Genomic DNA, 16,859 nt, shown 5'->3' with positions numbered 1-16,859 from the left:
TTAAATATAATAATGTTACATGTTTACATATGGAAACATGTAACATTTCAAATGACGTAAAAATACAAAAATAAGTAAAGCTAAAACTATGTTAATATTTTTATAGAAAAACAAGTCAGCACACACTCGGGCAGTTGTGTAGAACAAAGAAATGAAGTGCCACACGTTGCTGTAGCTTGCATAAAATTCCTTACATTTATTAAAACAGCACCTTTTTCATGCCTGAATAAGGTCTTAAGACTAAAATATTGCTGTTTCATTTCATATAATGAATTTTGCAAGCTGCAGCAGTGTACAGAGCTTTTTCCAGTTCTCACCCTTTTGGAAAATAAATGATGAAGATTCTTTCCATGAGAAATGCATAACTGTAAAAATGTATCATAGATCAGTTCAAGATATTATTTACTTTGTTTAAAGATTGAGTGGTTTATATTTTTATCTGTAATTTATAGACCCGAAGTCAGCACTGAAATAGAAATTTTGTTCATTTCACACCATATAAATAGCTTTATAATACAGCACAACCCATTTGTGTTTCATTCAAAGTAATTAAAGTTCATGTCTAGTCATAATTGCCAAGAACACATCTTATCTTACATTATCAGATTCAACTGTTTACATCTTTAAAAAAAAAAAAAAGTAAAAAAAAAAAAAATCAAGCCACAAAACAATAACGCTAAAAAATGCCGGCCCCCTCCCATTTTGCCGACTGATGTGACATCCAATGAGGGTCAAGTATGAAGAAATGCCTCCGTGCAGGTATGACATGATCCATGTCACAGGTAAAAGTCTTTGTTTTGCTCTTGATGCCTTTGTCTGGATGTTCATTCATCTGTTCACAGCAGTTTACAGCAGGACCGTCCCCCCTCATTAAACTCGCTGGAGGGGCCCAGAGTCTGACTCAGAGTCACCGCGCTGATCGAGCCTCTGGTGACCTCTTTACTAGCAACTTTCTTGTGTATTGCTGACGAAGGAAACATTAATGAACACCATCTTTATGCATTTAAAGTAAGGATTTTAAACTAAAAGTATAAACTGGTTATGATGTTTTGAATAATTATCATTTTTAAATGTTTCTGACAGTCTCTTATTCTCACCAAGGCTTAATTTATTTGATCAAAAATACATTAAAAACGGAAATATTAAAACTTAAAAGAACTTAGATTAGAATGATTTCTGAAGGATCATGTGACACTAAAGACTGGAGTAATGATGCTGAAAGAAATAAACTGGAGTAAATTCCATTTCAGAATATATTCAAATAGAAAACAATTATTTTAAATTGTAATATTTACAATAATACTGTTTTTACTGTAGTTTTGATCAGATAAATGCAGCCTTGGTGAACACACTGTAAAAACTTCTTAATTGTTCCAAACTTTTGCCTGTCAGTGTAATTTTCCTACACTCTCAGAAATAAAGGTACAAAAGCTGTCACTGGGGCGGTACCTTTCCAAAAGGTACACTTTTGTACCTATTAGGTTCAAATATGTACACTTTAAGTACTAATATGTACCTTTAAGGCTCCAAAATGGACCCTTTAGGTACAAACATGTACCTTTTGAAAAGGTACCGCCCCAGTGACAGCTTTTGTACCTTTATTTCTGAGAGTGTATAAATCTTGCTGTGATTCAGTGTTAATCAGTGACTTAAAGTAAAATGCAAACTCACCTGTTAGAACTTCAAGGAAGGAAGATTCAACATTAGTTGAATCTAATGCGGACGTCTCCATAAAAAGTAAGCCTTTGGCCTCTATTTTATAAAATAAATAAAACATAAAAGATAATTAAAATAAAGGGAAAGCTCATTCAAAAATGAAAATTCTCACACTTGCGTCATAAACCTTTCTTTCTTCTGTGGAACACAAAAGAAGATATGTGACCCTGGACCACATAAGCAGTCTTAAGTCGCTGGGGTATATTTGTAGCAATAGCCAAAAATACATTTTATGGGTCAAAATTATCGATTTTTATTTTATGCCAAAAATCATTAGGATATTAAGTAAAGATCATGTTCCGTGAAGATATTGTGTAAATTTCCTACTGTAAATATATCAAAACTTAATTTTTGATCAGTAATATGCATTGCTAAGAACTTCATTTGGACAATTTTAAAGGCGATTTTCTCAATATTTAGATTTTTTTTGTACCCTCAAATTCCAGATTTTCAAATAGTTGTATCTCAGCCAAATATTGGAGATGGTCCTCACTGCAGAACACAAGATCCAGGGGGTGGAGTTGGATCTAGATCCAACTCCTCCCACCTTACATAGACCTAAACCTACCCGTCTCCACCCCCTGATCCATAAACACACCCATCCCCACCCCTAAACCTACCCATCTCCACCCCCTGTATGTGGATCCAACTCCGCCCCCTGGATCTTTGTTCTGCAGTGAGGGGCTACTGAAATATTGTCCTATTGTTCAGATGATGTATAAATCTAAATTTCGAAAAATTGACCCTTATGACTGGTTTTGTGGTCAAGGGTCACATATTTTGAAGAATGTCTAAACAACATTAACTTTCATTGTACATGCAAAAAAAAAAAAAAAAATCTAAATGTCGTCTTTTGTGCTCGGCAGAAGACAGAAAGTTGCACAGGTTTGGAATAGCATCATTTAAGGCGAGACACTGCAGGTGAATAGGGTAAAAAAATTAACTAATAGTTATCGCCTTACTTACCTAGTTGATTGATTACATTGATAATTGCAAACATTTTTTGTATTACAAGTTTTCTAAAATGTTAGGTTTAAATATGCAAATGAGGCATTATTTAATGAAATACGCACTAATTTGCATACATTTCTAGTACAAAAATCTAAACACTGGATGAAGTCAGTTTCAAAATTCTTGTTTAATTTTTTGACATATTATAATCAAAAGTTTTTACAGAGAATTTTGGGTATCTCATTTTGTCACTCCATAATTCAGAAAATACTTAGAACAGACAGAAAACACTATATTTTGACAATTTTGGGGCGATTAAAATGTTGTATATAATCAAGCAAATTATATATGAACAAATCCCTCTGTAAAAACCTTCAGTATATAGACAGGAATAAAAATGTAAAGTTTGGTGTGTGTAAGTGCTACTGAAGTGGCGATTTATGGCTCAGTGTAGGAGAAAAAACTCATTTTGAGAAAACGGCCTTTAAAAATATGTATTGTAATTGAAATCTATTGACACAAATAGATAAAGTGCTATAAAAGAAACACTTAACAGTGTCTTTTGGATGTTTTCGTTCTACTAGTCTGAAAAAACACTTTATGAAAAACCAAAAAGCCCAAAATCTCAAAATTGACAGGTGCATAAAAAAACAGTGTTTTTGCCTGTAGTGTCTCCCCTTAAGGCACATGCGTCAAACTCAGGTCCTGGGGGGGCACAGTCCTGTATAGAGTGTAGCTTCAAAACCCCTGCCTGGAAGTTTCTAGTAATCCTGAAGACCTTGATTAGCTGCTTTGGGCTTTAATTAGGGTTGTAGTGAAACCCTGCAGAAGAGTGGACTTTCAGGAACTGAGTCTGACATCCCTGATGGCTTAAATGTCTAAAACAAAGAGTTGTGAAATGCATTGACACCTGCAAAGGCCTTCGCCTCCTCTGCTGGCACAGTGCGTACATTTCCCAGGTCACTTTTATTTCCCACAAGCATGACTACTATGTGAGGGTCAGCGTGGTCATACAGCTCCTTCAGCCATCGCTCAACGTTCTCATACGTCAGGTGCTTGGTGATGTCATAAACCAGCAGCGCACCCACGGCTCCCCTGTAATACCTACAAGAGACATAATACTCATTATTACATATGCATAAACAGGAAGTGGATATTGGCTCAAATTGTGCTTTACGATTCATTATTTTGTTTAAAATGAGGAGAAAGGTCCTTGTTCGTAATCAACATAATGCATTACTTTTCACAAGTACTCACATAAGATCCACTCTACCATTCATAAGTTTTTTTAAGAAGTTAATACTTTTATTCAGCAAGTATGCATTAAACTGATTAAAAGTGACAATAAAGAAATGTATAATAAAGTAAAACATCAATTTCAAATAAATTGTTCTTTTGAATTTTCTATTTAACAAAGAATCCTGAAAAAAATGACACAATATCAAACAAAATTGTTTTCAGTTATACTTTTAACTGTTTCCCAGACTAAAAAAGGAGTGGTTCTGGGTGTGATGCTAAATCAATCACTACAAATTCCACAGCTAGCATTATCCTAAATAAGGATTCATGTGAACGTGCATAGATATATCCTTAGGATTAAAGAATATATATTTTGAGATGAGGAAATGAGTGACTTACGCTGAGGTAATCGCCCTGTAGCGCTCTAGACCTGCAGTGTCCCAGATCTGGGCCTTGATGGTAATACTATCCACTTGAATGGAGCGAGTGCTGAATTCCACTCCAATGGTTGTACGGCTGTCATGATTGAACTCGTTTTTGGTAAATCTGGACAGTAGGTTGCTCTTTCCAACCCCTGATTCCCCAATTAAAACCACTGAAAGACAACAAAAACCTTTTCGCTTACTTTAAGTGATTTAATTTTGATTCTAATTCACAAAATTAATACAATTCATGCCTCTAATAGAAACACAGGAAAAGACAAGACAAAATAACCAATTTATTACATTTTTTATATGCTAAAGATTATTATTATTATCATTCAGACCATAAAAACTGTCTGAGATCAAATCTGATCTCCAGTCAACTGATTCAAACTTACCTTTGAAGACAAAGTTGTAGGCTAAATCTGTCCCCATGTTCACCCTAGCAGTAATGTGTCAGTCTGTTTGTACTGCTTACGTGTTACTCTAGCTCGAAATCCACTGGGAGGAGAAAAGCAGATGCTCAGGTTTCTGAAAAGCTTTATCGATTCATTCTTGTGCTGGTCTAATGGCAGATTCCACACGGCCAGACTCCTCTTTGAGACAGTTGGGTTGGGGTGGGAGAGCAGGTGAAACAGGTAGAACTACTGACACACAATGGGAGTGACTTCTTCACACTCTCACACAAAACTGTTAAATCACAGTTCTTTCTCAGTCCAACAGTAGGATACATGTATCCAATTTGTATGTCTGTAAACCCGACATGCAGCTGAGTCATAAAACCAGCTGTCCTGTATCAACATGTGCACTCTCAGAAATAAAGGTAGAAAAGGTGTCACTGGAGCGGTACCTTTTCAAAAGGTACATGTTTGTACCTAAAGGGTCCATTTTGGTACCTTAAAGGTACATATTAGTACTTAAAGTGTACATATTTGAACCTAATAGGTACAAAAGTGTACCTTTTGAAAAGGTACCGCCCCAGTGACAGCTTTTGTACCTTTATTTCTGAGAGTGTGGGCTACTCTTCAAACCTGTCACATTCACAACTCCTGCTGACAGATTCAGTTTCTGTATACATAAAATAAAGGGGTTTCACTTAATATGTTTTATGACATATATAGAGATGTCCTATTTCAATACAAATGCTGTGAATGAAAACGCAAACTCTATTTTGTTGCAAATTGACCTGTTTGGACCAGTGTTTGTTTCATGTTAGGCTGGTAAATTACAACTAATGCAGCATTTCCATGTCAGTATTCTTGCATATTGTTGGGTATAGCTTATGATTATATATTAATAATGTACACTACATGTTTGATTTGGAGGACTGTTTTGTATGGAAGCCCGTTTCCGCCACCGAAGAAAAAATAAAATAAAAAAGGTAATTGCGACATTTTTTTTCTCAGAATTGGGTGATGTAAACTTGCAATTGCGAGTTATAAAGTCATAATTGTGAAATATAAAGTCGCAATTTTGAGAACATCAGAACATATATATATATATATTTTATATTATATATATTTTATATTTTAAATATTTTTTTATTTTTTTATTCAGTGGCGGAAACGGGCTTCCATAGTTTTGTTACTTTTGTATGATAAACAATGTGGTGTGTATTGGGTTGCCACAGACAGGTCCTGAAACACTGATATAGCACTGCTCTGGCTCCATTTTATTAAAAACAAATATTAAGTGATGTGACAACAAAAGAGCAAAGGACGCAGTAAATCAGAATTAAACAGCCGATAGCGATAACGTTCGTCCTCCTGTCCTGTAGGCGGCAGCACTGCGCTAACGTGGCGCTGTTGTGTTGTATTGAATCGCGAATCGCTACAGAGGAAAGCGAATCACTTCCGTTAGGACACACGCCGGGTTCATCATGGCGGCGGGACCGATTTCAGAACGAAATCAAGGTAAATTTAATAAATATAAACTCGTAGGGATACTTTAATGGACTATATTTGAGAAAAGAAAAGTATGGAAAACTATGGATAGATTTAAGCTTTTCATATTTTCTCGATTAGCATTGAGTCGCTTACTTCCATTCATTTAAACATGCTTGCTAAAAGCAAATAAAGAAAAGTTTTGGTTTTAATTTAGGTTAAGTGTGTCAAACTAATATAATATGTACATATAAATACTATTAGTAGTAGAAACAATAATCAAAATAATGTGTATTTTATTTTATAAGTGCCTTTGTGTCCAATGCAACAGTGTTCATGTTTTTTAATTTTTAATTATTTATTTTTTCTCAGATGCCACTGTATATGTGGGTGGTCTTGATGAGAAAGTCTCTGAACCTTTGTTATGGGAGCTTTTCCTGCAAGCTGGTCCTGTTGTAAACACACACATGCCCAAAGACCGAGTAACAGGACAACACCAGGGTGAGTTACCTTATCTTTAAACCTTCAGAGGAAAAAAAACAAAACTCTACCATTTGCATGCTTTTAAGTTGAGATTTCTCTCCGTTCTTCAGGTTATGGCTTTGTGGAGTTCCTCAGCGAAGAGGATGCAGACTACGCCATAAAGATCATGAACATGATCAAACTTTACGGCAAACCCATACGAGTCAACAAGGCTTCGGCACACAACAAGAACCTTGACGTCGGCGCCAACATCTTCATTGGCAACTTAGACCCTGAGATCGATGAGAAACTGCTTTATGACACTTTCAGCGCTTTCGGCGTGATCCTTCAGACACCGAAGATCATGCGAGATCCGGACACGGGCAACTCGAAGGGTTATGCTTTCATCAACTTTGCAAGTTTTGACGCCTCCGATGCAGCTATTGAGGCCATGAATGGCCAGTATCTCTGCAATCGGCCCATCACGGTTTCATACGCCTTTAAGAAAGACTCAAAGGGCGAGAGGCATGGCTCAGCTGCAGAGCGCCTCCTGGCCGCCCAGAATCCACTTTCACAGGCCGATCGTCCCCATCAGCTTTTCGCAGATGCTCCTCCACCTCCCTCCATTCCTACACCGGTCATGACCGCTCTTGGAACAGGGATGCCGATTCCAGGTTAGTTAAAGGGATAGTGTTCATTGGTTACTCACCCCCATGTCGTTCCAAACCCGTAAGACTTTGGTTCATCTTTGAAACCCACATTTTTCATTTTTAATGAAACCTCAGAAGTTTCTATCCCTTCATTGAAAGTCAAGTCACTTTTATTTATATTGTGCTCTATAAAATACAGATTGTTTTAAAGTAGCTTCATAGTATTAAACTGGAAAATAACAGAATCATTGATGAAACTACTTCACATCGAAGACAAATTCTGCTCTAAAAAGACAATAGTGTCATTATTCAGCTCCAGTCAGTTCAGTGATAATGCAGTTCCATAACAGTATAATGTTCATCAATTATAAAAAAAAAAAAATATTAATTTCAGCTATAAGCAGCTCTACATAAGATAGTATTGTCATTTTTCAGCTTGAGTCAGATTGATTGATTCAGTTTAGTTTAATAAATGTTGCAAAATTTGTCAGTTATTAATAAATTATTTAATTTAGGCTTTTATTTACATGTAAACAATGACTGACACATACGTCTAGCACATCACGTTTGTGTGTCGATCATTGTTTAGCCTAAATTAAATTGTTCATCATATAAAATGATCATGTCTCTTCTGAAGGCTTGGAATAAACTGCTCCATTCTTACGGATTTGTTTTATGATGCATTTATAAACTTTGGGGGTCTTTTAAGTTTTGGTTACCTTGACATTCAATGGAGGGACGGAAACCTGTCATGTTTTGTCAAAAATATCAAGTCAACAAATATCAACAAAATGAGGCTGAGTAAATGATGACAGTATTTTCAGTCTTTGAGTGAACTAACTCTAACAATATAAGCATCTTGGACCCAAATATGTTTTAAAATATTTGTTTCTCATTATTGGTCCAATAAATGTCTTTTGTGTCTAAATTTTTTGTGAATTTCTCTTGCAGGAATGCCACCTCCTGGTGCTTTCCCACCTGTTCCTCCTCCTGGCACAATGCCTCATGGGATGCCACCCAGTATGGGCATGCCTCCTGCACCAGGTACTCCTGGACCACAGGGTGGGGGCGCAGGACCCCCACCGGGACCACCGCCCTTCCCTCCTTCAGGAATGAATCCACCAGGAATGCCGCCCATGCCCATGCCTCCATCAGGACCTCCAGGAATGGTGCCTCCCCCACCTGGTCCGCCTGGATCTTCTCAACAGAGAGCACCACCTCCACCCGGCATGCCTCCTCCACCCATGGGTGTCCCTCCCAGAGGACCGTTTGGTCCCCCGATGGGTATGTGTGTGAAGTAGTGCCTTGTTATGCTTTTAATGGAAGTAAAATAGACGTAATGCAATATGCAATAATTCCTCCCATATTTTACAGGTCCACCAATGCATCCAGGTATGAGGGGACCTCCTCCGCCAATGCCACCTCCAGGTTATGGTGCCGGCCCACCCAGACCCCCACCGTTTGGATTTCAGAGAGGGCCTCCCTTGCCACCACGACCTCCTGCACCACCGAGGGGTCCAGTGAGAGCACCAATGCCCCCATAAACCCTAATGTGAAGACCTTTTTGAAAGCTTTGTCATTTTTTATTTACATTCTGTACTTTGATAGATGGTTCTCTTGCTTCTTTGTATACTGATTTCTTAATTTTGGTTAATGTACCCATTCAGAATTAGCAAGAATAAACAATTTTATACAACCGTGTCATTTTATTATTATTATTTTATTTGAAGTTCTGAAGACTGCAGTAGTGGTGCTGAAAATTCAGCTTTGCGTTACAGAAATAAATGACATTTTAAAATGTTAAAACTATTAATATAAAAATAAATTTAAATTATAACAAAATTGCTGTTTTGCAAATGTAGCCTTGGTGAAAAGAAGAGACTTTAAATGTAATATTATTCACCCCAAACTTTTGATTTAGCGTTGTTGTGTGCACAATGTTCTTTTACTGGGTTGTATAAGACATGAGCAAAAGAAAATGTACGCAAAAGCCATAAATTGATCATTGTAATATTTTTAATCAAAAATAAGTCAAAAGCTTTATACATCACTTAAGCACGTAACACAAGTGGGGGAAACTCAAAGCTCAAGATTTTGCATTTACACCAGTGTAGCTCCATAAACTTGTAGTGCCAGTATATTACTATGGCTCATGTTTACAATGTGAGGATGGTAACGTCTAAAAAAAAAAGAAACATTCATAATTTTATGAATGGTTAAAATAGCAAATAATTACATAATTCCTGTGCGAGACGTTTATGCATCTCAACTGTTTAAAATTGACCATTTCTGCTGAGGTTACGACATTTATGTCCTTAACAAACATCATTTACTGCCACCATTTTCTGTTTTATAGCACAAAATGTGAATAAATTGAAATCACTTCTGATCTCGCCACATATTGCGGATATCAGTATGTCAGATAATCACGCACCTCAGAAATCACTTATTTTTTCATAACTCAGGGAGGTCACATTATGCATTATAAAATACAAAACCCTGATATTGGATTTAGACATTTTACATTTGTGAAAGCTTTTCACTTTGTCACTGTTCACAAGAGCTCTCAACTTAAGATTCAAAGTAATTAAACATATTATACATAGAGAAAGAAATACAAGTTACACATGGAATGTGAGTTAAATGTTCAATTAATGGGAATTATACTTTATACCCCCTGAAACAAATACTATATGCAATAATTCACGTAAAATCCTTTATGAGTGAAAACTAAACATGACCAAAGGCACTTTTAATTGACCTATAGATTTTAAAATTGTCCGACAGAAAAAGAACAGATCACCTACAAATCAAATCCTTGAAATTGGTGCATTATTTTACTTCCAATGCATAGAACATAACGCTGCTGCATTCTGAGATGAAGTTTCACTGTTTATTTACAAAAGCGATGAAACTGTCTAAGTAAGGCAGCTACATTTCTAAGGGTGCTCAAAAACATACAGTTTGCAAAGAGTTCCATCCTGAGTGAACCTTTTCCAGCTGTTTTGAACCCCATCGAGGACAAATCAGGGGTGACCACTTAAGGACACTACAGATACAGACTCCCAGAAAGAATCATCTTCCCTGGTCGTGTGTGTGTGTGTGCGTGCATATGATGCACATTTTGGTTGTTTCTTTGTGAATGCTGATTTAAAAGCAAGAAACATTAACCTGAACAGAACAAGGAAATAAATTACAAAAAGGACTTAATTGGCAAAAAAAAAAAAAAAAGTTGTCGAAATGAACCAAAGCAAAACTGTGCTGATGCACTCTTTGGTTGCTTGAGTACTGAGTCCAACACCTTCTTGAGCCTTCTTTTACGAAATGACTTCGGTGTGACCTGCCGTGGCTTCCACTAAAGTTATCTGCTCGTCCGCAGAGTCGATCTCTTCTGTTTTGATGACTACGCCACCTTCTGAAAACATGACTACTTCCTCTTCTCCCTCCGTTGTTTCTTCGATTCCGACCTCTTCCTGCACAAACACGACGTGCTCCTGGTCCAGGGCCATGGTGCCGTTGCTCTGTCCGTTTTCCATGGCTTCCAGTTTCATGCGGTACTCCTCAGCTTCCTGCTCTTTGCGGAGCAACTGCTGACGATAGGCTTGAGCTTTCCTGTTAGCTTCCTGTAACTGCCACTGGAGATGCTCCTGGAGATTGAAGAGAAGATCAAGATGGGGTGGGGTGATTTTTAACATCTGGAGGTTTTGCTCTTAGGGTGTATCAACATGCAATAGTACATTTGGTAACACTTTATTATAAGATGTCACAGTACATGTAGTTAATGAATATTACTCAGTACTTAAAATTTTTTTTTTTACATTTAGTTACACTCACTGTTTCACCGGTCTCTGTATTATTGGATGAAACCTCAATTCTTCTTTTACGGGCAGGAGGTTCGGAGTCATCAACCACTTCCTCTGTTATTTGATTGGATTGAACTGCCAATACTAATAAAAAAATAAATAAAACAAGAACACCTTTAATGAAAAGTACAAGATTGTGGTGAAAATATACTATACCTGGAAATGAATGAATGTAACAAAATAATTAAAAGAATTAACTTTATTTAGCAAGCATTCAATTGATCAAAATTGATTCAAATGCTGTTCTTTGTATTGATAACGGATTCCTGAAAAAATGTTTTTCAAAACTGAAAATAAGAAATATTTCTTCAATACATCATGTGACACTAAAGACTGAATTAATAGCTGCTGAAAATCCATCTTTATAAATTACATTTCAAAATATATTCAAATAGAAAATAGTTATTTAAAATTGTAAAAAGTATTTCAAAATATAACTGTTTTACTGTTTTTGACTAAAAGGCAGCTTTGGTGAGCATAATGCAACAGCATTTCAGTGTGACATTAAAAATAATAATAATACATTTTGCATCGAAGCTAACAGAAAAATGTTGTTTCGCCCAATAAAGTAATTTCTTCCTCTGGTAATTGCCTTTATTCTTTAAATATTCAGCCTTTAATCTTGTATTTCTACAACTTTACTCTTGTATTGTTACGACTGGTAATTTTGACTTTATTCTCAAAATATTATGACTTTAATCTCACAATGCTACAACTTGATACTTATTTTAATTTTATTCTCAACTTATTTTGTCTTTATTCTCGTAATCTGATTTTTTTTGTGCTAAAATGCTGCCATACATAAGAGATTTCTTTCAAAAACAGGAAAAACTTACCGACCCCAAACTACATATTAATCTAAAACTGTAACATTGAGAAGTTCTCTTCAAAATCCAAAATAAGTCTAGGAAGTCATACCTTGTCGTCCATCCTGCATTGTGACAAAGAACGGTTGGCCGAGTCCATTTGTCTGCAGATTTCCATGTTGATCTGTTAATATGGTTATGACCCTCTGACCTGATTCATTGACCACTTGCTGGATACTCGAGTCCAAGGCACTGACAGCAATGGCCTCCTCTGTGTCACCTAAACATCAAGAGAAAAAAAGCAATTGTAGGTTTAATTACTATTTAAGTTTAAAAAACATTTTTATTATTCCATTCCATATTTATTTTCTAGTTAACGTATCGTACCCGAGTTGGCTTTGATCAAGTCAGTGAGGTTGACGACTCCCCCTTGGATGTTTGGGACGCCCTGAATGATGAACTGTGGGGTGGAGCTGCCGTTTATGATTGACGCTTCGGCATTCCTGTTCACCTGATTCTGCATTCCCTCCTAAAACACACAAAGAGGATTTAACATCTTTAACATTTCTGAAACAACTCTGTAATGGTTTCCACGAACACAACAAACCTGTATTAGTTGTATAAGTTCAACGTGTTGTATGTCAACCGCAATATCAAAAGCTGATTTGTCAAACTTGCTGAGGGCGTGTACATCAGCGCCATGTTTGATCAACAGCTCTGCGACGTTGTGATGGCCGTGCTGGGCTGCCCAATGAAGAGCAGTCATCTTCAACATGTCCTTGGCATTGATGTCAGCACCACTCTAAAACATAAAAAGGAAATTTAAAGGGGTCATCGGATGCCCATTTTCCACAAGTTGGTATGATTCTTCAGGGTCTTAATGAAAAGTCTATAACATACTTTGGTTAAAATTTCTCAATGGTAGTAAAACAACACCCTTTTTACCCTGTCAAAATCAGCTCTTTTCAGAGCAAGCCGCTTTAAATGCAAATGAGCTCTGCTCACCCCGCCCCTCTCTTCCGAGCCGCTCTCTGAGAGACGTAAACTTTAGCCGCATTCATTGCGAAACATGCTAATTAGCACATTATTAGGAAAGGCGATTTGCAAAGATTCATAAACCATATACTCGATTCTGTAGGTGAAGCTGGATCACGAATGATTCGCGTGAACATAGATGCATTTAGGTAGATCGACTGGGCGCATTTCCTTCACAAACAAATGTAATCCACCGTGTCTTCAGCGGCTCAGATGTCGGGAGTAAATGACGACTGCTATGTTCATTATTACATCCAACAACAAAACACCTCAATTGCTTAGGAGTCATTCTTGTCTACATCTGCTCCAGCATCGAAACAATAGGTGCGTTCGACTTGAAGCACGGCTACAGACGGCGATCAGCGAGAGTAGCCGGTTGCAGTCGCGGGCGGATTTGAAAACTGACACGTCAAGCCGGACACTTTCTGCTCCCGTTAGTGATGCTCATGCGGTGTTTGCATACTCTATCACAGATGAAGTGAATAAAATGCAATATTTGTCAAATACACAGACGTTTCAGAAACATTTTCATGAGCGACAGAAACACTTTTTATATACTGCTTAATACAGCGCCATCTGCTCAAGAATACAAGTTCAATGTAAATATATACTATTTAAATACTAATAAAGTGGGGGTATGTATGCTTTCATCAGTGTTTTATGATAAACGTGACTCATTATAACATTGCGACTACAGTAAAAAAGCTTTTACTGTTCTAAAAACACAGATTTATGAGCAGTATTGGTAAGATATTAGAAACACACGTGACTGTTGACGTGGTGAATTTGGCCAATCGTGAAACAGCTGTGTCGTCATCAGCCCTCCTGCAGTCGCTCTGAAAAAACTGCGCCAGCTGAGTCAGCCGGCTGTTCTCGAAACGCTATCGCGGTACTTTGATGCCACACGTGATAGTGACGTGGCATCGCCGCCGGTTCAAGCCAGACTAAATTTCTAACCGGCATGCACTGCTTCAAGTCAGCCGCCGATCGCTCTGAGCAGTGCTGCAGGAAGTGGAACGCACCTAATGGTGGACTGATGACAGCTAACCCAGGGCGGGTCTAAGGTAAGACACTAGACCAGTCTGTGCTGAAACGCTACCGTCAATCAACTATCGTGGGAGGGGCCTGGGTCTGTGTGACGCCACACAGACGAGAAGCTGAGAACGGCTTGATTTGAGAAAGTGGTAAAGATTTTAGTAGATTTAAAAAAAAAAAGAAACACTGGGTGGATTTTTATCATTATAGGGTGGTTGTGTACACACACTGCCAACACACATTTATGTTCAAACAACATGTAAAAGTGCATTTTGCATCCAATGAACCCTTTAAGAGACTTGTATCGGTCTCCTCAGCTAACAAACTGAGATTAGGAATATGTTTAGTACATTAAAAAAGCATAACAAAAACAACCATCGTCTTACCCTGATTAATAAATCCACAATAACCTCATGGCCCTCTGTGGCCGCCATGTGCAGTGGGGTCCTGTCCACTTTGGTTCGGGCATCTCTGCTGACACCCGCCCTCAACAGCACTTCAGCAGTAGAGTAATGACCATGCTGGGCTGCTAAATGTAATGGAGATGTTCCAAGCTGCAAAAAATGTTAAGAGACAACCAAATGAAAATACGCCAAAGCAGTTTGTAGGTTTGTGTGTATGCGTATATATCTATGCAACAAATTTTTAGCTGAGAATATGAATTTACAGGTTTGAAGAAAAGGAGAAAAAAAGTCTCAGTTTTACAATTCCCTGATACTTCAAAGTTTTCTAAATATCATATGTATGAATGTTTAATAGGATCGGTCTACATCGACCCTGTACAAGCACAGAAATCTATTTTCATTTGAAAGGACATTGTGTTATCATTTGTAGGCTATATACAATAAAACATGGTTTTTAATGCAACAATTAATATGGCATAATTGCCTTCATATTCTACATGCAGGGTTTTTGTCAATGTAAATTGTCACGAGAAGACTATATTGATGACACGTGATGAGTCAGAACATGGCTCATGATTTTTTCATGATGCTGTTTCTTGTGAAGGCTAGTAAGCCCATAATTATATTAACTCATAATAACATTATTGATAACATGACCAACCCAGTCTGTAGTGAACGGAGCTCCATTGGCCATCAGCGTCCTGACCTCATCATCATGACCGTTCCGAGCTGCTTCTAAAAGACGCTTTCCCAAATCCACCAATGACATCTAGGCAAAGACAGACATTAAAAATACCATAATGATAATAAAATTGTATTATATGATGATGATGTGAGTGCATTAATTCAGGCAACCAGATAGACATTAAATGGTAATAAACCTGTATTATTAGCTATATGATGATAATGCTTGTGTACAAATCTAACAGAGATATATTGGAATAGGGAAAGTTTTCATCTGCCACTGACCAATAATAAGTTTTAAGCTACATCCTTAACTTCATGTCAAGTAATGTAGTGATTGACTAAATGTAAATATGACTTGTACTGTGAGATGTGTATCAAATTAACAGAGTACAGTTATCAAATTGACCTATATATTTACATACATACATATTTCATTCACATTTCAAAGTCTAAAAATGTCACTTAAAAAAATAAAACAAGAAAATAATGTTTCCAACTCCTTAAAGATATCTGTATTTCGTATTACAACTTGTCCAACTATTTTCATCGGTCCAGAATCTATCGTGCACAGATTTCGACAAGCCATTTGCGTTTATTTTTCATAGGATGGTTAAAAACACATAAACTAGTGCAGTAATCAGCAGAACAATGTACTTATAAGCAAACAAGCTGATAACGTTACTCAAAAAAAAGTGAATAAATGAACAACAACGTAAGTAATGAAAACAGAAATAACAGAGAGCGAATGAATCTTATAAAAACGAATCCCTAAAAACACATACCTAAAAACATATGAAATGCATTAGTGGGTAACGTTAAGTATCTAACTGCGATTTTAAAGCTCGTATTTTACATGCCAAACTCATGTGCCATGTGGAGTCAAATATAGAGCCGAGCTGATCACACACATCCTCCATCTGCGCCACAAACTAATGCGATCCGTGCATATTGAACTTACCTTTATACCCTGTCTGTCGGACGTATATTGTGTGATATTAAAGCACTATATAGTTTTTCCTGCTGTATTTCTCAACTGGCTGAACATAAACATGTCTGTGTGTTTAAAGCGCATTCAGATATGGCGGCTGCTTTAACCCCGGAAATAAAAGTGAAGCCGTTCAGACCCCGCGGACTTGTCTCAAAACCTAGTGAGCTGCCTACTCAGACAGCATACTTGAGCCTACTAGATGCCTTTTAACACCATAAATCCTGCACGAGCCTAGGGTGCTCAAAAATGCTGACTAGGTAGTCAGCTCACTTGGTTTTGAGGCAGAGCCTATTTAACTGTATAGATTAAAAAAATAATATTTTGATTTATAAATACATTGTATATAATATATAGATTTTATGTTTACTTGATTTTCTATTTATTATATATACATATGATATTACCAAAATATTAAGTTGAGATGTATGACTAAATTTTCTGGTAATCATTTTTTTATTGGTTTCTGACTATTGATGTATGTAAATTATTTACGTCTTTATCTGAACTGTGATATAAATGAATAACTTTGCTTGGTATAATGTTTAATACTGCAACCTCTATCTGCAGTTTTCTGCTTTTCTACACTGCTACCCAGATGTGTTCCAAAACACCTGTGCTTATCAGGAAACCACAGAAAAAAACCTAAAATGAAAATATATATATATATATATATCTTGCCCAAAATCTACTTCAAGTTTGAGTTGCAAAGTTAGAACTA

The 16,859-nt window shown here is 36.9% G+C and overlaps 3 protein-coding genes across 3 annotated transcripts; 1 reads left to right on the top strand and 2 right to left on the bottom strand.

The window, feature by feature from the left end:
* Positions 1 to 69: 69 nt before the first annotated feature.
* rab25a (RAB25, member RAS oncogene family a) lies at positions 70 to 4,900 on the bottom strand. Its single transcript, XM_058753424.1, has 5 exons — positions 4,727 to 4,900; positions 4,306 to 4,501; positions 3,578 to 3,771; positions 1,672 to 1,752; positions 70 to 964 (listed from the first exon to the last, which is right to left on the bottom strand). The coding sequence occupies exons 1-5, from the start codon at positions 4,761 to 4,763 to the stop codon at positions 837 to 839; spliced, it is 636 nt and encodes a 211-aa protein (XP_058609407.1). The 5' UTR covers positions 4,764 to 4,900; the 3' UTR covers positions 70 to 836.
* Positions 4,901 to 6,104: 1,204 nt separating this feature from the next.
* On the top strand, positions 6,105 to 9,024 carry sf3b4 (splicing factor 3b, subunit 4). Its single transcript, XM_058753421.1, has 5 exons — positions 6,105 to 6,241; positions 6,584 to 6,712; positions 6,805 to 7,347; positions 8,275 to 8,607; positions 8,698 to 9,024. Exons 1-5 carry the CDS (start codon positions 6,208 to 6,210, stop codon positions 8,865 to 8,867), a joined length of 1,209 nt encoding a protein of 402 aa, XP_058609404.1. The 5' UTR covers positions 6,105 to 6,207; the 3' UTR covers positions 8,868 to 9,024.
* Positions 9,025 to 9,381: 357 nt separating this feature from the next.
* On the bottom strand, positions 9,382 to 16,267 carry gabpb2a (GA binding protein transcription factor subunit beta 2a). The gene is made up of 8 exons (XM_058753420.1): positions 16,112 to 16,267; positions 15,128 to 15,235; positions 14,449 to 14,616; positions 12,600 to 12,794; positions 12,380 to 12,521; positions 12,105 to 12,272; positions 11,158 to 11,270; positions 9,382 to 10,970 (listed from the first exon to the last, which is right to left on the bottom strand). The coding sequence occupies exons 2-8, from the start codon at positions 15,233 to 15,235 to the stop codon at positions 10,641 to 10,643; spliced, it is 1,224 nt and encodes a 407-aa protein (XP_058609403.1). The 5' UTR covers positions 16,112 to 16,267; the 3' UTR covers positions 9,382 to 10,640.
* Positions 16,268 to 16,859: the final 592 nt, after the last annotated feature.

Source organism: Onychostoma macrolepis, chromosome 19 (genome assembly GCF_012432095.1).
Source record: "Onychostoma macrolepis isolate SWU-2019 chromosome 19, ASM1243209v1, whole genome shotgun sequence".
Classification (NCBI taxonomy): Eukaryota; Metazoa; Chordata; class Actinopteri; order Cypriniformes; family Cyprinidae; genus Onychostoma; species Onychostoma macrolepis.
The sequence above is the reverse complement of the archived record's forward strand: the minus strand, read 5'-3'. Positions and strand labels throughout refer to the sequence as shown.